Source organism: Natrix helvetica (genome assembly GCF_964273705.1).
Source record: "Natrix helvetica genome assembly, chromosome: 7".
NCBI lineage: Eukaryota > Metazoa > Chordata > Lepidosauria > Squamata > Natricidae > Natrix > Natrix helvetica.
Genome location: NC_138558.1, coordinates 25284950 through 25309461, shown reverse-complemented (window position 1 = coordinate 25309461; position 24512 = coordinate 25284950). Strand labels below are relative to the sequence as shown.

The window sequence follows — 24512 nt, the reverse complement described above, 5'->3', positions numbered from 1 at the left end:
TGCTTTGTTCCCTCTGCTCTGTTAAGTTTAAAAAGTACTCTTCGGAAGAGTTAAAAGTTGATGTGAACGGGGCATCTAAAGTGTTAGGAAAAGAAGCCCTTCTGCCCTTCTATCTAAAGGAGGCAGAGGAGGGGAGTAGTCCATTGCCTTTCTTGCCCTGTTTCCTCTCCATCCCAAAAGGGGCCTCCCTTCAAAGCTGCACTGGAGAGGCTGCCTCCTCTACCTGCCAAGGGGGCTCAGACACTTCATTTGGGCTTCCATTCTCCACCAATAAGCCAGAGACCCCAGAGTGTGCAAATTCAAACCCAGACTTTCCTGTTTTTCCAAGATCAATCCACACTAGTGATTTATAGCCACATCTGCCAGTCCGTGCTGTGGCGGTACAAAGGCTGCCCTCCATAGCTGTTACAGTGAGATGGCAATGGTCCTGTAAAGTCAATCTTTGGAAATGGAAAAGGTATCTACAGTGAGGCACGCCTGCTCCTGTCTCTTGAAAAGAATATCCCTTCCCACGTGTGGAGGTGACACCCATCAAACCTTCCTGCTCCGTTATGTAAATTGCAGGATTGCTAAGCCGAATATCTTGATATGCTCTCCTGGCTCAAAGATGTCAGCTATTGATTTATTCCAGTGGATTTAGACAAGTCTAACATTTCATAGGATCAGGCTGGGTGAGCCCTTGTTAACCCACAAGCAGCTTTGGTTTTATTTGGGAGTCTGTTGCACTGAATCACCTGAGCTTTGCTTTCAGGTAAATGCCCAGCCTTAAGACCTTAATTTTTGTGAAGGAGACTGCAGCCCCCACCCCAACCCCACTTCAAGTCCATGGGGTTGATTTCCTCGGTGAAACCAATCACAAACGTGTTGATTTGAATCAATCAATAACATCAAGCAAGTTTAGACAAGCCCATTTCTAGGGAAACAGATTGTAAAGGTTGGGATTCCTCATCCCAAACGAATGGATGGGAAAAAAATGGGCCATTTCAAAAAGGAAAAAATCGTTTTGGGTAGTTAAATTGAAGTAAGCTGTTTATGACACACACACACACATAGAGGAGTGAACAGAATTTTCACACTAGTGCGTTTTTATTTCATTGATTCAAGAGATGTCTTCGTCCCTTTGTTCAGAATCAGATTTCTTTCTTCCTTTTTTGCATGCAGCATCCCTATTAAATAAAACACTGAAAAAATCCACTTTTCCCTCTAATTATATAACCCCTGCAGATCTCTGTGCATTGAAATGGTTCTGTCAGGAGAGAAATAACCCGGGGTCACTGGGCATTTGTCAGATTCCAGGTGTGAAATGTTGCACGTGAATTCACATTAGGTTTGCATCAGTGGACTTGGGGTGGGTGTGTGAATTTATTTCATAATGAAATGTATGCAGAGTCAAAATTCAAATTCACTGCATGAGAAAGCTGGATGGCCTTTAAGTTTCTTCTAGAGTCCAAAAGCTTAAATCACTGGTCAAGTTGATTTCCTGGATTTAGTCTTTGATTTCTTTGGTTGAGCATCAGAATTTAAAGCATGTGAAGTATATCTGCTTCACTCCCTGCCTTGAAATGCACAGTCGAAAGAGATCTGCAAGTGTGTGTAGACACTCTCACACACACACAACCACACCACACCACATGGGGAGGAGGAGGAATAGACTTCAGAGGGATGACCTCAAATCAGGGGTGCGAGCAGAGTCTGGTCAAAAAAGTTGATACCTATGAAGAATAAGTAAATTTTGGATTATGTTAGTTGGATCACCATCTTGATTTTTTGACAACTCCCTCTGGAGCTCAGCATTTTTATAACCGAATTTAGCAAAGCCAGTCTGCTCCTGGGTTTTTTATACTAGTTTTTTTTCCAATCTGATACCTTAAATGCCCCTTTCCCCCAATTTCCAGACTTCAACATGCTAGCTGGTACCTACCTTGGAGCTTAAATCAAAGCATTTGGCTGCAAAATAATGGGAAATTGGAATCAAGCTTTAGGTATAAGTTTCTTGTCGTTTTATTTTGTTTTGATGTGCTTGTTCATTATAACTTCTGGTTTTACTTTATAAGGACATTGCCCGGAGTCACTTCGGGGCGAGATGAGCGCCAAACAAATTTAATAAATAAATAGGGATCTAGACGGGGGCCATTTTTTTCCCTTCCACATTCATTACTGAAGGATGGCTTGTTTGCGACGCAATGGCTTGCCTTGTTTTTCTTTCAAGCGTCGCTGTTTTGTTTTGTTTTGTTTTTTTCTCGTCTGACTTTTGCGAAGCTGACGTTTATTTCGCCTGTCATCTCAATGCCAATCCGTCTTGATGTTTTGCAGATAACGGGTTATGGAGTCCAACTGCCGTAAACTGGTATCGGCTTGCGTCCAATTAGGTAAGGAAAAAAAATGCTTCGCCCCAAAACTCCTTTTTCGTTTTTAACCGGAACGACCTGCCGTGTTTAAAGTCGAAGTGTGCTTGCACGCCGTTTACTTCTTATCCGTTTTCAAAAGAGAGACCTTTAAAGGTCCGGGGAGCGGCGGTTATACATATATATATAGCAGGCGCCTTCACGGGGTAAACTTTGGTGCTCAAAAACCCACCGAAAATCCTGTAAACCACCACCACCACCACCCACGTCCCAATTGATCGGGTGAGAATTAAGGCGCCCTCCGATAGTCTGCCAGCCTAGCAGTTCGAAAGCATGTAAAAAAGGCAAGGAGAGCGTTGAGTCATGCTGGCCGCATGACCAGGAGACGTCTTCGGACAGCGCTGGCTCTTCGGCTTTGAAACGGAGATGAGCACCTCCCCTTAAGAGTGGGGCTCGACTAGCACATATGTGCGAGGGGAGCCTTTACCTTTACCTTAGGGGGGGGGAGTAAAAATAGAAAGACCTAAACGAAGTATCTTTACAAGTTTCATGTAGATGATATTGATGATTAATAATAACAACCAGAATGTCATTTAAATCTAATCTTTTGCACACACAAAAAACCTTCACCGTCATTCAAGCGCTGTCCCGGACATTTATTCCTGAGGGGGGGGGGGTTATACCCAAAAGCTTCGTGGCTGGTGAACTGAAAAAAGCCCCGAGGCTTGTAACCCCGGGCAAAAGCGCCCTTGCCGTTCGACGGCCCGGTTCGCCTCGTCGCGAAACTCGAAGCCCAACAGAGGAGGACGACGGAGGTCCAGGGAGAACTGGAAGGCTATGGAGCTCTTCCAAGGGGACCAGCGCCTCCACCTCCGCTTTCCTAGTGGCGTCGGGGGTATCCCTCAGGCTCCCAAGACCCATCATCCCCAGCCAGCCCCACCTAGACAGTGAGGATTTCAGATCCCACACACACATCCACCACCACCCCCTTTCCCTCTGCGGAACCAACAGCCGTCCTTCTCTCTCCCTCTTTAGGAGTGCAGCCTTCGACCGTCGAATGTCTCTTCTCCAAAGACCCCGATATTAAAAAGGGGGACTTCGGCGAGGTTCCGGAAGGCAGGAAAGAGGCTTCCAGCAGCAAACACTTCGGCAGGGCCCACCCCAGCGCCAACGGTGAGTCGAGGCGGGCCGCCTCCGCCTGCTCAGACGGGGGAGGGGGGAGAGAGATCGGCGCACCCACCCACCCCGGCCGTGAAATCTCCCCCAGGGCTCCAAGGACGGCGGTGGGGCGAGGCTCACGGCTCCCACGACCAAGGCAGGCACGTCGCTTGAGCCCGGGGGGAAAAATCCCAGGGGTGGGCGCCGTCGTGGGAGGGGGCGCACGGTTGGAGAGCCAAAACAAGGAGGGGGGCTCCCTCCCCTCTTTCCCAAAGCTTTAGGCGCAGCTGTTGGCTCGTCTGCGGCGACCCGGGCGAGGGTTTTTGCGCCCTCTCCCAGCTTTCCTCGCGGCGCAGGGCGGCGAGCTGAAGGCGGTGCAAGGGCGCCCTCTGCTGTTGAGGATTGGGTGCGGAGCGTAGAGCCGCTCGGTGAAAATGTGCTTTTTGGCGAAGGGAATTTGATCGGGTGGTTTGGGTGTTGTTATTTTTTCCTGGGAAGGGAAAATATGTGTATTGAGCACGCCTGTTTGCCAGGAAATGCTACCGGCGTACTACCCTTGGCGATTTTCTCCCCCCCCCCCAAAAAAAAGACCTCGGTTGATTCGTCTGTATCTCCACGGAATTCGAAGCGTCCGTCCGTGGAACTCTCGCGTACAAGGGCTGGCAATAATGGTAGGTGTAGAACAGGGGTGTCCAAACTTGGGAACTTTAAGACTTGTGGACTTCAACTCCCAGAATTCCCCAGCCTGGCTGGGGAATTCTGGGAGTTGAAGTCCACAAGTCTTAAAGTTCTCAAGTTTGGACACCCCTGGTGTAGAAAGTAGGACGGCAATGATAGGTCTTTGCTTTTTGTCATCCTCCGGAAAGGCAAGTGGCATTTTCCTTGTTTCTTTCAGTTAAGTATCGATGTTTATTAAAAATATATATATGTCCCAGTATATGTTTACAAAATCTCCATAACAAAGCGAGTTTAGCAGCCTGTTTCCCCAATCCAAAATGGGAAAATGGGGGGAAAGGCGGGGCGGGGACGGGAACAGCCCTTTTGCTTTTTAAACCAACAAAGTAGAAATAAAAGTAAACGCGACCGTTTTTGTTTTGTTTTTTTGTTTGCAGTGGTATATTACTATCCTAATAAGATGGCTCTGGCTTTCCTTGTTCTTAGAAGGCAGTTGTGTTTAATTAGCAGAAATGCCATTTCCTTAATACCCCCCAAAGACGATAACTTTCTTCCGAGCGAGCGCATTCTTTATGCAGATGGGCACAGTGGTTTAGGAGAATTGTTAAATCCAATGGCTTCCTAATTGGAAAAGTTCCACTGAGTCCAGTGGTGCATCTTCCCTTCTCAAGAAAGTGCCCGGGCAGAAGTGCCACTCAAGTTGTTTCAAAAGCATCGCTACAACACAATCCGTAGGAAGGGGATTTAGGCATTAGCTCGCAATCCTCCGTCACAGGCGATTGCCCCACTGGCTTCCTTGGGGGTGATTTCAGCACAACCGAATCTCTTTGGCACAGGCCCATGGCAGAAGGGGGGGGAGGCATGTTGACGAAGTATGGTCGTGCTGCGGTTGATAAAAGTGGGGTTGGGGAAGCGGCCTTCGATATATGTCCCCCTTCACCTAAATTACAGCTTCTGCGATTCCCAGCCAGGGGGATCCATTGCTGGGAGTTGAAAGTGGAGTTGACACTGCCGATGGCAGATGATCGGAGTGGTAATCTAACACTTTTGCACGGAGAACCTGGCACTCGCTCACCTGGGGATCTGGTCGAAAGAATGTTTGCCATAGAGTTTTGCTGACAAGGAAGTGTATACAAAAGCGCTCTACTTCGGGGCAATTCCGCTGAATGGGTTGCACCGGGGCGAGGTCTCAGCTATTCAAGGGATGAGTAAAATTCGACTGGGCGTGAACCTCATATTTCCCCGTGGAACGGTGCGCAAGAACAGTGGCGTTTGCTGCCGCGTGGAGTTGCGCCCCTGCAAGAATTCGACCCCACCCTTGGAAAAACCCTTTGTAAGACAACAAAAGCGAATTGGCTGGAGGCCTGGATCTACGCCGAGCTCCCCAAAGAGACCCTCCAGCCTAAAGTCTTTTGACTCAACCAGGGGGACATAATTCCCAGGCAAAAGATTCCCCTCCTGTGCAAAGACCGCCTCGGAGGATGATGATTTAAAAACAACAACAACACTTTTTCCAGGAAGAGTCAAGCCTTGAAGAAAGCCAGTTCAGGGGATTAGGGTTGACTGCTGCGGGAGCTGGGATCCTCACAGAGAAAGGCAACTTTGATTTGGGGAGGGAGGGGACCCCACAATAGAAAATTACCTTCATATTCTGTGGATGCTCTAAATCGAATTAGGTGGAAACTGCCATAAGCCTTGCAGAAACATTCTTCTCCAGAGCGGTTAATCCAACAGAAGATATTGGCTGCAGAGCCAGCCATGATTAGATGACTTTGACTTTTAGCTAAAGAAAAGTTGGGAGTTTCCCCCTCCCCATCATGACCTCCCCTGGAAAACAAATTGTAGTTTTTTCTAACTATTAATTCTGGCTCACTAGCTTTGTATTCTATTCATTTCCTGTCCTATGCAATATGCCACAATATGCCATGTCTGTTCTGATTCAAGAATCAGAAAGGAAATGGCCAAAGGTGGTTGTTGATTTTTTTAGAAAAAAAAGAGGAGAAATCATCTTAAACTGATGTTGGATTTTTTAAAAAAAAAACCATTTTTGTGCTAAGCCAAGGACCAGATGGAACAATATTAGGCAAGAGAGGCTCCAGGGCTAAATATATCCTAAGTGAGAATGGTGGAGTTCTCAATAGGACTCACCTGCTTTTCAAACCTTCAGCATGTTGAAATTCTGCACAACAGAATGAGGAAAAGAGAATTACCATCCCACCCATGGAAGGATCAGGACTTGGGTGGGAACAGACTATATTTTGTATTTTTGTGGAGTTTAAAAGACAGATGCCACCGATGTCAAAAGAAAGACTTCAGGAAATGCTTATCACAAGTGAATTTGAAATGGCTCAAAAGTGGGCCTTGTAGCCTGTACCCTTCCTCACTTCCTGCTTTCTTTCAAATAATATAAGTGAGACTTACTTCCTATGTAGACCAATCTTATTCCTAAATAGAGTGCATAGGATTATTGCTTCGGCAGCTATCCTATGTTTATCAAAAAGTGCCTCAAAAACAGGTCTGAAAAAGATTTCTGATAAATGCATTCAATGAAATGAACGATCACTGTCCCCAATAAGAGAGTGGCGTGTCCTTTTCATTCCAAAACCTATTTGGCAAAGTGAGAAAGAAAGGAGGCTTCCATTGATGGATTTCAGGCAACTCCATTGCCGTCTCTGGAATCATCATCAAAATGAAAAATCCGTGTTGTTAAAGAAGATCTTTTGCTGTGGAACCCACACATCTCCCTCCAGCTGGTTTGTTTTAAATGCAGTGGGAAAGTTTTAGCAAAACTTAGAACAATTTGCAAATGTCACAAAAATGCCCATATTTTGACTTCACTAACCAAATATTCAACAACCTTCCAATCCCAAGAAGACTTGCTGGACCAAACATCTGCTCATAATCTCTAGGTTTTGGGGGGCCAATGGTTGAGGATGACGGTGGCTGTAGATGAGAGAATAAGTTCAATGCATTCTCAACAACCTCACCGGGTGGGCAGTGGGCAGTTTGTAAAACAAGACATTCTTCTTACCTGCAGTGGTTCAATACACATTTAACTTGGAATAAGTCTTTTTGAGTTCACAGTGGGGCTTGCTTGTGAATAAATATATGTACGATCTTGCTATCAAAAAACCTGAAATGTAAATGTTGCTGACTAGTTTAATTCAATTATTTGGAATATTTTGAGGAGTATCCCCAACACGTAGCTCTATGATCAATACAATTACATTTGAGAACTCTAACCTTAAAGATGTATTTCATCCAAAGGTCTTTTTGACTTTCTGCAATCCTTAAAACAAATTCTCCAAGCAGATGCAATTTCAGGCAAGGTTTTACTTAAGCAGGAAGGCTGAATTCACTGCATTGGATTTTGGTTTTAAAAATGCAGGCATGGAAAAAGGGGTCCAGTTTAGAAAGCTTTGTTTGTGACAAACCGGTTTCTCTAAGTCTGGGTGGGATTTTTGCTAAACAGGCTTCCTAGAAAGTAAACTGCCCTGAATTTAGGCCAAAAACAAAAATGGTGCTATTCTGGACAGGGCTTAAATTTAAACTGACAAGCATTTAATTGAAATCTTAATGTCCAGGTAAGACAGCCAAATGTGAACATCACTTATTTTAGAAGTCTAATTCAAAGAAATACTGAGAAAGGTTTACAAGTTAAGTTGCCTATTTATCCTTCTTTCTTTCTTTTTAATGGAGACATGTTGCTAGGGGGATTAATCCTTCATAGATTTTAAATATGTTAATTAACCCCAAACAATTCCTCAATTCAGCACTACCTAGCTTAAATTTAGTGTTGCTTTTATTGTTGTTTTAATGCACATCTTCAAAAAGGCAATTTATTTATAAAAGTCAATTAGTACTTTTAAAAAAAAGATAATACTAGTGACTGCCACACAGGTGTAAAATGAATCCATCTATCTACCTATCTATCTATCTATCTATCTATCTATCTATCTATCTATCTATCTATCTATCAATCATCTATCTATCTATCTATCTATCTCTATCATCTATCTATCTATCTATCTATCTATCTATCTATCTATCTATCTATCTACATCTATCTATCCATCCATCCATCCATCCATCCATCCATCCATCCATCCCCCTATCTGTCTGCATCCAGCCATCTAGCCACTCTTGTAGTCATACCAGTACATTTTCCTTGTTGTAGTATTGTTATTATAAACTATATAAATATTCAACTACTTTGAAATTAAAACTATGCATTTGTGTATGTATTGAATTATTGATTTATATCCCAATGTATACAAAAATCTCTTCTCAAACTTTGTCACAACAGCCCGGATAGGTAGATTAGACGGAAAGAATAATTGGCTCAAAATCACCCAATGAGCTTCCAGGGTTGGGGGTAAACTTTCTTCTGAGTCTCCTCAATCTTGGCCTTTACCTTCATCACCAGGTCAACAACATAGAGCAGGGGTGTCCAAACTTGGCAACTTTAAGACTTGTGGACTTCAACTCCCAGAATTCCCCAGCCAGCAGAGCTGGCTGGGGAATTCTGGGAGTTGAAGTCCACAAGTCTTAAAGTTGCCAAGTTTGGACACCCCTGACATAGAGTGATTCCAACCGATTCCAATCAATTTGGAATGACAAATCACATTATGTCAGTCCAAATTGATGTTGGTGGTTTTGGCGCAAAAAAACATGTGCACCAATGTGTAATGATCCAAATGAGTCTTAAATCAAATAAAATGGCTATTTGAACCAATTTGACTTCAAAATCAACCTTAATCAGATCAGATTGATTCATAAATGTGTATATTTATGTTTTGCTTTCCAACTAGAGTTGATACATGTTAGCATAAGGATATCAGGAAAGCTAACTGAATGAGACCAAGAGTATTTTTTTGTCTGTCTTTGTTTCCATGTCAATGGCGTGCCTTAGTGTGGTGCACCTGAGCAACTGATACTCAGTAGGAATTGAATATTTTTATGCATTGACCCTAACTCATTAATAGTGTTATTGTACTCATCTTCCAAGGTGTCATTAATCTTATTAATCATTAATAGTCTTATTGTACTCACCTTCCGAGGTGTCTATGTGCAGTACATCTTTTAGGACTCTTTTAATGTTCTCCTGTGTAGAAATTCATTTCATTTTAATGCAAGCACTAAAATGTGTAATTTATTGAGCAACATTTGCTAGGTTGGATAATGTATTTTTCATTTCAATTTGTTTAAAAAACCCACAATACAATCCACAAGATTTAAGAGCTCTGTGTGTCTTAGAGAAGGAGATGAATACCTTCTGAGTAGATATCCCTACTGAACTGGGACCTAACAGTTCTTATTGAGGAAGTTAGTTATCTGAATTGAGTGGCAATTGTTTCCAGAGAAATGCTGAATTACCCTAGGCATTAAGTGAGCTTTGGGATGCTAAAACTCCCGTTGAATTCAACTTGCCTATTTTGGATGGACATACTTCCAATACAGGACATACAGGTTATCCGAGGGACTGTCTCACCTTACTGGGATTGGCCCATCCCATTCATGCTGCCAGAGAGGCATGCTGTGGGTCCCATCAGTCCAGGAAGAGGTCTTTCTCTGTTCTTGTCCCTCCGATGTGAGGTTGGCCCCAATCTTCCTATCCTTTCCTTAGCCTATAACCTAACTCTGCCAGTGAGCCTGTGGCCTCAAACAGTTCAATGGAGGTAACAACAGATCCCACCTCCCATATTCTGCTCCTGCCCTCCCCCTTGCTTTTTAATTCTTGCTTATAATTTATTGATGTTATACAGTACCTTGTGGTAGGATGGGCACCCAATACCCATTTTTTTTAAATAGATAAATACATATCTGTATATAAGGATGTTAAAGGACTTCATCCCATATAGTCATAAAGTTTCCAAATAGTTTTACTCTTCAAAGGGCTACACATCAGTTTCCCATAGGCAGAATGTTATTTTATCTCAATTCATTGCAGACAAGGCATTCCCATGTCCAGATTGCTTCGGCTCAAAATTGTCAAGTGATGCTCTGGATAATTTATCAGGGGTCTCCTGTATAACTGACCTATAGGTCTGCTTCAGATTTAGGAAACAAACAAAAAAATACTCCTTGGATTACAGTTTATAATGCAATACAGTGCATATCTCTTCTGAATTAAATTAAATATCTTAATCAGGATTCCAATTCACTACATTCCAAATAAATGAGTCTAGTTGCAAACTTAAGCATACTTCCTGCTGTAGATTTATCAAATATTTTTTTGTTAGCGCATGCAGCCATTTAATAAGGGAGCAACTCTGTGGGACTTTATTCTGAGTAAAGATGTTTAGAATAATTTCAGCAATCTGGGCCATCCTAGCTACATTTGAACCACAGAGCTAATCTATACCATGTTTCAAACCTGAAACCACATCAAGTAATATGGAAAACAATGGGAGTTTTCTTCCGTGTGGGGAATCTCTTTTCCAGAATGACTTTTATGATGAGGAACATTAGAGCTCAGATTTCTAAACCATCTTCAGTTTTGTTGGTGTCTTGATAGTTTTTATAGTTTGCAGGGTAGCCAAGGTCCAGGAAGATTTTCTTGGGAAACAGGAATATTTCTTAAGTATGTCTACTACCATGATGAAAACCTAATGAAATTGCTTCTGAGTAAACTACTCAGGCACAGGAATTAATCCCTTTAGGATTAATTTAATTAATAGGATCCCTTAGGATCTTTAAAAGAAGAGACTACTTTTGGGTAAGCGGCATAAGGTCCAATTACTCAACTGATTTTGCAGGGAACAATGTATTGTTATGATATTTATATATCCCATTTTCCAAGATACGTTGGCTTCCAAAGTATGTTGCAATTAGGATGCTAAATAAATTGCTCCAGAAAAGTAGCATATGAATTTAAAAAATTCTGATTAAAAAATCAGAAAAAACATTTATTCTTTGGAGCCATGTTGTTTTGTTTTTCACAAATTAATTCTAGTTCTAAATTAACTGGCTTAGAAATTTCTCTCTCTGAATTCTTTATCCAAGAATTAGTAGACCTCTTTTTATGAGTTAACCATTTTTATAGGATGTTTTCAAGAGACTGGAGATGGAGGAATGGAAATTGCCAAGCACTGCACACATAAAGTTAATACACTTGAATCTGCGTATACATTTGTAGACTGCCTGGTTTAAGATTTTTCTAAATTTAATAGCATAGCGGTTTCTTGGGCCATCTGTATGGTTCAAAACTTTAACTTAGTATGATCATGTCACTGTGGTTTATTTTAAAATAAAGTGGTAGATTAACTTTTAACTTATTCTGCCATAACTGGCTCCCCTTTTAAAGCATTTCTTTTCTTTTTTTTAAAGTTTGGTTTTTATTTTCACACAAGTAACCACAAGTAAAGCATTACATCTTAACAAGCACTATTTTGTACTATCCAATATTATATTAATTCCTCTTACCATCAACCCACAACTATCCTTTTCTCTTTCGCTTTCCATACACCATATTATACCCTTTTTCATCGCAGCCCTTCCTCCTCTCCCTCTCTCTTCCTCCCTACCTCCTTTCTTCCCTCTGCCACCCCTCTCTTCTCTACTTCCCCTTCCTCTCTCCTTCTCCTCTCTCCTCTTTCCACTCCTCCTCTCTCTCCTACTCTTTTCCTTCCCTCTCTCCTATCCCCTTTCTCCCTCCTTTCCTCTCCCTTCTACTCTCTCAGCTGAGCTTACATGGTGTATTTCAGTGTCTGAGCAAACTCCATTTCATGTTGATGGTATTAATAATTGCATTCCAATAAACATATTTCATATTAATAATTTTACATACGCCCTCCTTTTAAAAGTATACATATATAACAATTCGATTGTTGTGTTGTTCCTTCCCCTCCCCCGCGCGCAAGAAAGCATATTTTGGGGGCAAAGTGTGAGCCGGGTTCAAGTTTCCAGCTTCCCTTATAAGAATATTACATCATTAAACATCATTAAGTGCCTTTTAAAGTGTTTTCAACTGTCTTAGTTTGTCTGGTTCTGATTCACAGCCATTTTTAGCTTCAGTGTTTTGTTTTAAGAATGCATTGGCTACTATAGCACTTTTGGGAAGTTTGCTAGTGGGGGCCTCTGCCAATCCAAGTAAACATTCCACCTACAGTATTCCTCAAAAAGCCAGAAACCGTGTTCCTAGTGGAGAAGGAATTTGATCTTGTTTGATTTTTAAGGAATGGCTGGTTGCCCTCCGCTCCTTGCATAAAGAGAAGCATGAAGCGGGATTTGAAACGATCAAATGAATTGATACTTTTCCTTTGGGGCATTAGATCAGATAAGTTAAACACAGGTTTTGTTTGGGATTTGGGATTTTCTACACTCCTGCTGGCCTCTTGGTTCCAAAGGATCATAAACATGGAGGAAACAAAATGTCCCGACTTAATGATGTCAATGACAATGGCACTGATGATAAGAAAGGGAGGGAAACTGTGGGGCGTATGCAATTCTGAAAGCTTTAATAACCCCTGTCTCCAAGATGTCTGTACTCTCTCAGTTCTTCCATCTATCTCTCCTAGATGTAGAGAATGGGCCAAAACACCCTCAACTGCATTGGTCAGCTTCTGCAAACTTCTCTGACAGGATGCCCTTAAATCATCAATTGCATCTCCCATCATTTCTTTTTTTAAGTTTTTTTATTTTTTGTTCTGTATATACAATCGTAGGTATACATTCACATAGTTATTATTCTTTTTTACATACGCCATTCATATACATTTGTCATTCCATTTACAGGGTTATAGCATACCATTTGGGTTGCTTTGTTTACTATCCTTCGCCTGTTCTGACAACACCTTCTTTTCCCTTTCTTTTCTCCCTCCCTCCCTTCTGTACTTTCTTCTTTCCTCTCTCCTTTCCCTTCCTTCTTCCCTTACCTCTCCGCTACTCTTCTCTTCCTCTTCCCCTTCCTACCCTCTCTCTTTCTCCCTTCCATCTTCCTCTCCTCCCTTCTATCTTCCTTCCCTCCTCTTCCTCTCATCTCCTCTCTTCCTTTCTTTTTCTATTGTTATAGGTGTCTCTTCCAGCTCTTAATTTTTATTTTCTTGGGGTGGTATTTCCGCAGACCCAAAAATAGTTACGGTAAATATCATTTCTTGTTCCCTTTCCTTCTCAAATCTATCCTAATTATGTTTTTTCCCCCTTTGTGTTTTACTTTTGAATATATACTTATATATTATTCATCATTTCTTCTGGCTTAGCCAACCAGTACCCTGGGACCGAACTTTGATCTGTGGAACTTTTGGGGAGGCTGAAAATCCATTGCACGTCAATTCCTAAAGTGCTGTAATTTGGACAGATCAGAATGTGGAAAAGTGCAACATATAGAAAGATAAAGTGTATTTGGGCGATTGTAATTAGCTTCCCTCAATCTGGTGCCTGGATTACAATTCCTATAATTATCAAACAATGTGCCTCTTATATTCAAGAGCAATTGGAAAGACAAAAGGGTAAGGAAGAGCATTGCTGACTCATTGAAATATGAAATAGTGAAACCAGAGTGCTGTGTTTGACACCCGCCCACCCCAAAAACAAAATTTAAATCCCACCTCCATTATTTAACTGATACGTTGGTCTGGGGACATGACATTAAAACCTTTTTGTATGCTTTTCTCCAATGCATTCTTGGTCAACCAGCTAAAACTCAAAAGATCACAAGGGGTCCATTTATTGTGCAGTATATTGCCATTGAATTTTTCAACAACAATGACAACAACATTGTGGTGGAGTTTTCATTCCACTTTTTAGAACAGAGGTCTTCAAACTTGGCAACTTTAAGAGTTATGAACTTCAACTCCCACAGTACTCCAGCCAGCTATGCAGGCTGGAGAATTCTGGAAATTGAAGTCCACAAGTCTTAAGGATGCCAAGTTTGGGGACCCCTGTTTTAGAAGCCCTCTTTGTGGGCTTTCTCGGAACCATCTTTCTTTACCAAGAGCTCTCCGAGCAGAGCTGCTGAAGGATGGGGAGAAATGCAGTAAACGAAGGGCAGGAAGAACCTGCAAAGGGGCAGCGAAGCCCAAGGACCCGGTATCCAAAACGAAACACTTCCTTTAAACTGCAGGGCTCTCCAACCTTGGCATCTTGAAGACTTGTAGACTTCAACTCCCAGACTTCCTCAGCCAGCAAAGCTGGGAGTTGAAGTCCACAAATCTTAAAAGTTGCCGAGGTTGGAGAGACCTCTGCTTTATAGGACAAGTAGATCTGCCTGACTTGTCTGTCCCAACTCATGGAGCCAAACCAACCGTTCCGCGTTGAATCCAGCCGCAGTCTTTGTGCAAAGCGGTGGCGACAAGCTACTTTCTGCTCCCGGGAGCAGACACGCGCGCGAATATACACCACGCATACACGCGCGCGCGCGCACAGAAACCCGCTCCCACCCTACGGGCTGCGCCTTCGTCCTTCTCGGCTCCTACTGTATGCAACCTGGTTCAATCGGCCGTGCGGAGGGGGCGCATGAGCAGGAATAAGCTAACGGGGCGATCTGAGGACTCCTTAGACCTACCTTTCAAAATAAAAACATAGAAACCATCTCCATCGCCTTCCTAATATTGACTGAATGGGGATCATTAATGGCTCTTCATCAAGGCGAATCGAGAAAGGCGAAAGGCGAGGAGCCTCCGTTCCCTTTCTCGCACTCTTTCTCCGTTTCTGTTTTAAAGGCAACGGGGGGGGGGGGGGACCTTGCGAGCCACCTAAATGCTTGCGCATCTGAGGCAGCGTTTCTCACCCTAGAGTCCATCTGAAGATGTGTGGACTTCAGCTTCCAGGATTTCCCAGCCGTCTTAAAGTTGCCAAGTTTGAGAACAACTGGTGTAGGGAACAGAGAAGAAATGCATAGGAAAAGCATGATGATAATGTATTATTATTATTATTATTATTATTATTATTATTATTATTATTATTATTATTATTATTAATGATATTTGTGACACATCTTTAAATGTTCAGTTGACTGAGTTTCATGTATAATAAATAAAAGAAATAATATAATAATAATAATAATAATAATAATAATAATAATAATAATAATAATAATAATAATAATAATAATAATAATAATAATCTCTACAAAAAACAACCCTACTTGGAACAGCGTATATACTCCGACGTTACCTTAATAGTTCTTAGGTCCTTGGTTAGGACTCGAGCTGCTGAGCTACCAACCAGCCCCAAAGGCTGTGAATCTCACCAAAGATTAACCTAATAATGATAATGATAATGATAATAATTTCAAGAAGATACTTGGTTGATGCCTAGGATGCTGGCAGCAACCCGTATCAACCATTAACCCCAGTCAGTTGTATTTGTGATGCATTTTTTAACCTTCCGCTTCATGTTTAATGAATAAAGTATATGATGATGGTGGTGGTGGTGGTATTGGTGATGGTGATGATGATGATGACCTGGCCATTGAAACTACTTGATTATGGATGAAACATGTAACCCATTGTCATCGGGGCACTTGGTGCCATGTCGAAGAATTGTATAAGGTACATCAACAAATTGCAGCTTCCTGCAATAACACCAGCCGGAACTGCAAAAAACTGCCCTACTGGGAATATTGTATATTTTAAGAAGGTACTTGGTTGACACCTAGGACGCTGGCAGCAAACCGTATCAACCACTAGCACCAGTTGATGGTATTTGTGATGCATTTTTGAATGTTCAGTCGGCTGAGTTTCATGTTTAATGAATAAAGTATATCATCATCATCATCATCATCATCATCATCATCAGGAGGGGGGAGGGAAGAAACGCCCAGTCCTTTTTTTCTTTTTTGCTTGCTAGCTATTATTTTTCTGTCAACATTTTTCTTCTCTTCCTTCCCTTCCTCCCTATTTTCTGCTCACTTGTTCTTTCTGTTCTGGTTTGTTTTATTCTTTATTCTTTTCCTTTTTAATTTTCTCTTTCCCGCCAGCGTGGTTTGGCTTCTCCTTCCTTCCTTCCTTCCTTCCTTCCTTCCTTCCTTCCTTCCTTCCTTCCCTTTCGTCTGCATTTTATTTGAAATCTTTCTTTAGCTTCTTCCTTGCTCGCCCACCCAAGATAGAAGTCTAGGTGTTGTTTGTTTGCTTTGCGTTTGTCTATAGAGCTTTTAGGAGAAAATTGGTTCTTCGATGCTGAAGTGGTGACTGTGAAAACAGGAAAGGGAGACCCCTGTTTATTTCACATTGATTAGTGGCCCCGGGAAATGATTTAAGGAACACCCACGAGGGTGCTTTCAAAACCTTTTGCTCCATAAGCTAAAGCAACAAGTTCTGGGCTAATTGAGGAGTAATCATTTTATTGTAGCACAAGCTGGAAATAGACTGTATTTCCTAAATCTAGGAGGAAAAAAAATCTGATAAAAATAATGAATAGTTTCTCTTGAATAATAACAACATGGTTAGTCCTGAAGGACTCGTAATGTTCTTTATTGTTTTGACCAGCATACTAAACAAGGGTTATCTGTCTGGCTTCCATTATGAAATAAAATTCAACTGAAGTTCCCGTTGTAGAAATGAACAAAGAAGAATAGCATGGTTTTTATATCTTCTGATTCTGCTAGGCTACATGCCTTATTTTATTTACTTGTTTTATTTAACAAGGAGAATATCTTGATCACAATTCCTTGTGTGGGAGCAAATCTGGACAAGGTTAGACTTTGTCCTAATGCAACATTTTGGTCATTGCAACCCACTGGCCCTTGATTCTGCTTAGCATTTGCTTTGGATGGGGAAAAAAAGCCTGTTAGCAAACCTCATGTGGTCTGGACCAATTTTCACTTCCCTGCTCTTTAAGTAGGATGGTCCCTAAAGTATCCTCAAGTCCACAGTGCATCTCCTGCCCTCATACACACCTGCATGGAAGTCACCCCAGTCTACTTTTGGCTCTGAACATCATGAGGGATGGACCTATGAAAACCTTTTATGGATTTTTATGAAAATTGAGCAACCTGTAATGGTAGAAAGGAACGTGCTTATGGGTCTATTATCATATGAGCAAGCAATACAGTTCTTTATTTAATTTCATTTTTGACATGTGTGTGTGTGTGTGTGTGTGTGTGTGTGTGTGTTGTCATTCTTCAAAGCACAATCTTCAGAATATTTAACAGTTATTTTCTATAAGTCTGAAACCTAACACTGCATACCTGTTAAGGGCACATCGTAGAGTTGCATATGTGTCTTTGGGCTAATCAATCTATCTTTAAAGGTTCTTCAGAAGATAATTTAGGGCATTATGAATACAAATTAAATCTATTTGAAGGAAGGGTGTAATAGAAACAAAGAGAATGATAAGAAGAGTGTATTGTGTTTTAAATAGCACAATTCTGAGATTTACTGGTGAAAAATAACCGCCACTGAATTACCCTTTAAAATTATCAGTAAAATAATGATGATGAATTTACAAAATCTGAGGACTCAACATTTTATTTCTAATTAAAAGGTAGTTGTTTGAGGAATTTATAAGAACTTTTTGAACTGTTCTTGCTCACATAATTCTGCCCAGTTAAGATACTAGAATATAATTTGAAGCAATGGAGTCCATCATTTCAAATTCCTTACATCTTATATTTAACTAGTTTGAAAATACTAGATGTCCTTTCCATTATTACTGTACCTGAGTAAATAGCAGGAGCTCACTACAAAATTATCAGTTCATTCTGAGAGCCACAAGAGGTTATTATTTTTTTTTTTGTTATCTCTCTGTAGGTTTCTGTTCTACCAACTTTAGAATATTAACTATTTCTTATCGATTATCATTGTCAGTGAATTAATCCAGTTGATAATCCAACTTTCTCAAACTTAACTAAACAACTTAGAAATAGCACTAAAGTAAATAATACTCGTCTCCCTGGAATGATATGAATGCTAAAGTGCAGCACAAAAGAGGTTGTCTATTAATTATCAGTCAATTGTCTGTTTAGTTTTAATATGACAGACTTGCATTTCTAATGTAAGGTTTGGAACTGCCGTGGGGAAAGGTAGTTTCCCTGCCAGCTTTCCAGCTGCTGTTAGCATAACTGGAACACCTTGTTCTTTCACGGAGGAGGCTGAGACAGGCACCTTGGAACCATGGGACCAATTAGGGTGGTGTTAAGGAAAACAAGAAATCATACCATAGGGTCTTAATTATTGCCTAGGTTTGGTAGAGCCCCTCGTGAGATGCTTTAAGGGGACAGTACTTGGAAGGCACAAGAGGAAACCTGGGTGAGATACCACCACGGAGGTGGTTTTTGCTTTGTAACTTTATGTAAAAATCAGTGCAAGGAACAGCATAGGATTACAGCTTGGGATAAAATACATATGCAGATGAAAGAAAACCATATTATGCAAACCTCTTTGAGAGAAACAAAGTCTTGCCCAAGATCAAGAGTGCTTGAGAAGAACTGCATGTTTCCATGCAGATCACACCTCTGGCATTTGAACAAGAGGCCTTCCCATTGGCTCCAGCCACTGGCTCTAAGAACTGAGATCAAACCTGCCCATATTTCTTATTTTGCAGTCCCAATGTCAGAGGTACAAAGCAAGACTTAATTCTTTAAAAATGTAGATGAGTGGGAATTAAAATCTACTGAGATGAGGGACAAGAGAGCTATGCCACATGCCACTCCTTGGACAGGAGCTACCTGGCTAAGGGATTTAGCCCATTCACTTTTCAAAGATGAGATTCATGGCTTTGGTCAATCTAGTTATAAAGGTTTGCCTCACACATATATGCTAGTCTTTCCCGACTCTAGGGGGCGGTACTCATGTCCGTTTCAAAGCCGAAGAGCCAGCACTGCCCAAAGACATCTCAGTGGTCATGTGGGAGCCATGACTAAATGGCAAAGGCACACGGAACGCCTGTTATCTTCCCACCAAAGGTGGTTCCTATTTTTGTACTTGCATTTTTTACGTGCTTTCAAACTTCTAGGTTGGCAGAAGCTGGGACAAGTTACGGGAGCTCGCTCCATTACGTAGCACTAGGGATTCAAACCACAAAACTGCTGACCTTTCTGATTGACAAGCTCAGCATCTTAGCCACTGAGCCACCACATCCCTATTAATCTAGTTATAAAAGCCCAGTAAACCACATCCAGATCTGGATAAAATGCAGTGAGTGTGGAGACAGCAAATCTTAGGAAACCCATCTTGTCTATGTGCAACACTTCTTTCTCAAGGACAGAGCAGATTCTTAACATACCAAAAGTTCTAACCCACCCCTGACCTGTAGTTAAAAACCCACCACCTTTAATTTAGGAAATACTCCCATTACTGGCTTGGTTTGACTGAAGGCTACTTCCTACGAAGTTTGACAGTTGCTGCAGGCACTGGACAAACTGGATTCAGGCAACAAGCTAACTTTGGCAACTTTAAGCCTGTCGGACTTCAACTTCCAGAATTTCCCAGCCAGCTGGAGACTCCTGAGCGAAAGCATAATTGTTGCACAGCGCAATTCGTCTTTCCATGACGCCATTTTAAGAAAAAAAATATAAAACCTTAACTCGTTAGCCTTTCCTGCAGTGTCTGTTTTAGTCTGCTGTGTGGCTCTGAATGTTGATGCCATGTTTTTTTATGTTGTTACGGATTTTTGTTTTTTAACGTGGCTATTTCTTGCTTTATGATGCGGGTGTGTTTTATTTGGATTTGATGGTTATCTGATGGACGTGGCCTTGGAGCGTTGCTACGAGTATATTAACATGATAAAGGCCAGTTTGGTTTAATGGTTAAGACCCCAGGTTTGAGTCCCTCCTTAGCCATGAAAGTCAGCTGGGACTGGTCTTCGAGCCAGTCATTCTCTCTCAGACCAACTCATCTCACAAAGCTGTTGTTGTTGTGGTGGGAAAATAGGAGGAGGAAGGGGTGTAAGATATGATCACTGCATTGAGTTATTTGTAAAATAATAAAGGTGGGATAGAAATAAATTATTTAATAGCGGATTCAAAAACATGCTTTAAAGCAATGAACGAATTCCCATGACACATTAAACCACCAATCACTTATACTAGTCTAGCTTTCTGAAAACCCAGAATGTTGGAATAGTTAACTTGTTTTTGAGCAAATATGATATGGGAAGCCAACCATCCCTTTCAGAATCAATCTCTTCTGGTGTGTTTGTTTTTCACATTTTCGAGCTGCCCATTTCCTTCCCTGATTTTTGCCCAGAAGCAGATCCTGTTTATCATTAATATTATCAATACTTTCATTATCATCGTTGATTTAAATTGGTTGTGTTGGATGTTACTTTCTGCTATCTGCTGGTCTTTGGAGGAGTAAGCCTTCGAAGTCTGGATGGGGTAGCCATTCAGAAAATATGGAATTTATGGTACAAATGGCTAAGAGGAAAGATGGAAACAATAAGAAAGCATTAAAGGAAAAAAAGATTAAGAAATTAGAAAACAATCATAAAACCGCATAATTAACAAGAGGGGGGAATGTAAGATACATTGTATATAAAATAGTACAGAATAATAGTTATAAGAGGAATACATGTACATAGATAGATATAAGATGTATTGTATAGAAATAAGTACATTGAAAGAGTAATATATATAGAAGAAATATGTATAAATTACCATATTAGTAGATGGTGTGTGTGTGTGTGTGTGTGTGTGTGTGTGTGTAGATGGATGGATGGATGGATGGATGGATGGATGGATGGATGGATGGATATATGTGGATGTAGATATATACATAAAGGTATACATGTATGGATAAAAAGAGTATAATGGAGGTTTAGCGATGTTTAATAAAAACATTTTTAAAAACAAAATATGAATTCCCATTTCCCGTGGCTGGTGTTTTGGAAGAAGATAGCTCAAGTTAATGGTAAAAGCGTGGGTCCTTTTCTAGAGAAAGGATCCAAGTTCAACCCTAGTAATCCACCTCAAAATAGGAGGGAGGTTGTGAGTGGCTTCTGTTTGAGAGTTGCTATCAGATAAGAGTAATTAGATACTTCATGATCTGAAAGATTAGATTAGATTAGATGATTAAATCCAGATTCTCAAGGAGGTTTTCAATCGGAGGAACTGTAGGACGTCAGGCTTTCATGCCGTCACTTCAACTAGAAAGAGAAATGCCTGCAGGAGCCTTTCCTAACCTAGTGCCTTCCAAAACGTGTTGAAATGTCAATGAGATTATAAAGGGTTGAAACCCAACCCACCCGTGGGCACCAGGATGGGGTCTGCCGCTGCACAATTTCTATGCATGGTAACACTCTCTTCCCAATTCAGACCACCACGTACAATTTACTGGGCCACATTCTGTAACGTGTATGTAAAGCCATTAATTCAACTTGAACCGGGTTTAAACACCTCTCCTGTCGTTGATTTGCTATGGCTAGTCTTCTTTAAATCCAGGGGATCCGCGTTTTTCTCTGGAGTAGCCATAGCATTGCGCCTGGGTTTCGTTTAAGAAGTGCTAAAACTGGCGTTTCCACGTCTCCACTTCAGCTTCTGAACTGGCAAGGCCGCCTTCTTACATTCCCTTAACTGGGAGTCTCACTGACAGCAGCGACTTCTGTATAGTAGATATATTTAGGATTACGGAGGGCAAGCACTGGTTTTCTTACCAGCGAAGGTGCTGCGCTTGGTGTATCTCCTTCTGTGTAGCTTTACTGTAATCGCCCCTTGTCAATGCAAAGTCGGCTGGATTGGTTTCCCCCTCCCTCCTAACTTAACAGCAGACCGGAGTGTATCTTTAGGATTGCTTTAAATACAAACGTTAGGATGCTCTCTGGTTATCCCTTTGAGCGCAAAGGGGCATCTTCAATCTGATGAGAGAAAGGGTGATATAATTCCTTCACCCAACCTTAAAGGGCTGGATCTGGGCTAGCCCTTCTCCAGCTCATTCGTGTCTTCTTACTCCTTCCCTTTCCCCACGTTTGGGGGAGAAATTCTCTTTTGGGTGTAGAGTTGGGGGGGGGGCGGATTGCGGCATTTTCTGCCTCCTGTTCTCCACTCTGCTGCTACTACTGAGTAGTTTCAGCCGCGCCGTCCCTTGCTTTAATAAGAGCTTGGAGGGATTTACCCGGCGTGTGTAGCAGCCCCCTCGTAGCCCTGGGAGGTTAAGGAGAATCGGGCTATGGTTAGTAAACAAATTGTGGAGAAAAGCTCCGGATTCTTATTGATTTACTTATAGGTCATCTGCTGGCGGTGCTTAGGGAGAAACTATTTACTTTATACATATACTTTATGATCTTGGGGGAATTAGAGACAATCCAATAAGAAAAGAGCGAGAATCATCGAAAGCCCCTATTTAAAAGACTTAAGCAAATTAAAGTCTTATCAGCTTAAAACCCACTACAAGTGTAAGAGAATTGTCTGCATCCAAACGCTGAGGGGTCCCGAGGAGAGGCAGGTCGCTGCCAAATCGCAGGGATAAAGCGCCGTCGTTTAATGAGCGGATAATGAGCCGCATGTAAATTAACCAGATCTGCTTTTTCTTTAGCTATAGTGCTAAAATTCTACGTGGGGTTTAGCAGGGAAGGCGACAAAAGGGGCGGGCACCGTCCCCTCCATAAAGGGGAGGGGATGGAAACGGGACTGGGGTGTGCGTGTGTAAAAGTGACCGGCCCAGGCATTCTCCCTATGGCAACATCCAGGGGCTCGGCGGCGGCTTGGATCCCGAAAACCGGGGTCCAATCCTGCGAGTCTCCGCTCTTTTACCCACCCGGCTGAGTCGATCCTCCTGCTACCGCTGCTGAGAACTCCACGGATTTAATAACAGGGAATCCAGAGTGTAAAAAATGGGGAATTTTATTTCCTCCGGATTGCTAAGGAACGAACACAAAGCACCTTTGAAAGTAACCAACGGTACCACAATCGACTGTGTGTGTGTGTGTGTGTGTGTGTGTGTGTGTGTGTGTTGCGAGACAGAGAGAAAAACAGCCTCGCTTTGGGGTATTCACATTGCCCCACACTCTCCAAGGGGAGAGACTAAAGAATAGATACGGTTTCCCAGCCCGCCTAGAAGCAAAGTCTACCCGAGATTCTATTTGTGCCTTTTCCTAAAGGTTGTAATATAACACCACCCTTAAAAAAAACACCGAAAAGCAAAGAATAGCCCATTTCACCTGCGAAGAGCGCATTTCTGTTTGTACTTAGTTTTGTTCACTGAGGGGCTGCTCCTGTGTAGGCAGGCTGGCTCCAGTGCCTGTATTTGTGTCAGAGATTTAAGCCCCAATTTTGTCGCAAATTGCAAGACTGCATTTGCGGGTGGGGAGCATAATCCCAGCAGAGTAAAACGCGTAGTGTTCAATCCCGATGACGCCTCAATAAAACCTATTTATTTTTAGGGTCCTGTCTCTGCAGGCGAGTCTCCGTGACTAAGGACACACACCTGGCTTGTTTTAAGGGCCAAGCGAGAACCAAATTAAAAGTGTTCCGCATCTGATTTATTTCTAGGGACTTTTTTTCATTCTTCTTACTCTAATTTGGTTTTCGTTATTGTAAAATAAAAGATAGCAAAAGGACATTAGGGACTTATTATTTTGAAAAAGTGCGAAAATGCAGTGTCATGTTAAACTAAGGCAAACCATATCTTAGTTTTTGTTAGTTTTATTGGGAGGGGACAGGGGCTCAACCGCCAATTACGTCTGTCTGTTCCGGTGTTGGATGGATACTAGCTTCAAATCTTTGCAGTCTTACTAACAAAAAGAATGAAATGTGTTTAGGATTAGCACAAAGATCTTTTAGAATCCGATCGGTAGACGGTTATAAAAGATCAGTGAAAATCATCGGTGGTGGTTTAAAGTCACCAGGGAGGATTTTAAACAATAGTATTGCAACAGTTAATGGGGACATTTATTGCTGTGTGTATTCAGTGTAATAATAATTGACAGCCGCGAACTACACGGAGGTCCTCAGCGGATAGAAGTTTCTCTACGCTTTTTCCCACGACCGTCTCTTTCTCGCTTATTTTGGCATGTTCTAAAAAATAAAAAAGGTTAGTTTTTCTCTTCTGCGTCACTGAAACCAAAGTCCGAGATCATCGCAAAAACTCTCCAGGCTGCATTTCCCCTCCGGGATACCTGCTTTCTTTTAATCTAAGAGGGGGGGAATCCTTTGTGTGGTTCTGGGGAGCGATTGTGAAGTTCGTAGCCTTCTACATCGGAGTTATTGAGCGACTCCCAAGACTTCTTGCAGCCATCTCCGAAATAAATGCAGGAGAAAGCTTCTCCCCCCCCCCCCCCCGATGAAACCTTAGGTAATAAGAAGATTGCCTCGTCGACGGATTTCCTCCCCCCCCCCCCAGTCCCTAGATTTTCCAATTTTCCCTTTGCTGACTTGCAACGCATAGCTCGAAAACTTGCGGAGGGAGGGGGGGGAGAGAGAAAAAGAACAGCGAAGCTTTCCATTGAGCCTTGCCCAGA

General features: G+C 41.9%; 1 protein-coding gene across 3 annotated transcripts in view; it reads left to right on the top strand.

The window, feature by feature from the left end:
• PITX2 (paired like homeodomain 2) overlaps window positions 1-24512 on the top strand; it is a 40634-nt gene that overhangs the window by 7009 nt on the left and 9113 nt on the right. For all 3 annotated transcript variants that reach the window (XM_081959839.1, XM_081959840.1, XM_081959838.1), the window contains exons 2-3: window positions 2314-2369; window positions 3381-3518. In XM_081959839.1, coding sequence (XP_081815965.1) covers window positions 2324-2369; window positions 3381-3518 — 184 coding nt within the window. In that variant the 5' untranslated portion in view covers window positions 2314-2323. The remainder of the gene's footprint in view (window positions 1-2313; window positions 2370-3380; window positions 3519-24512) is intronic.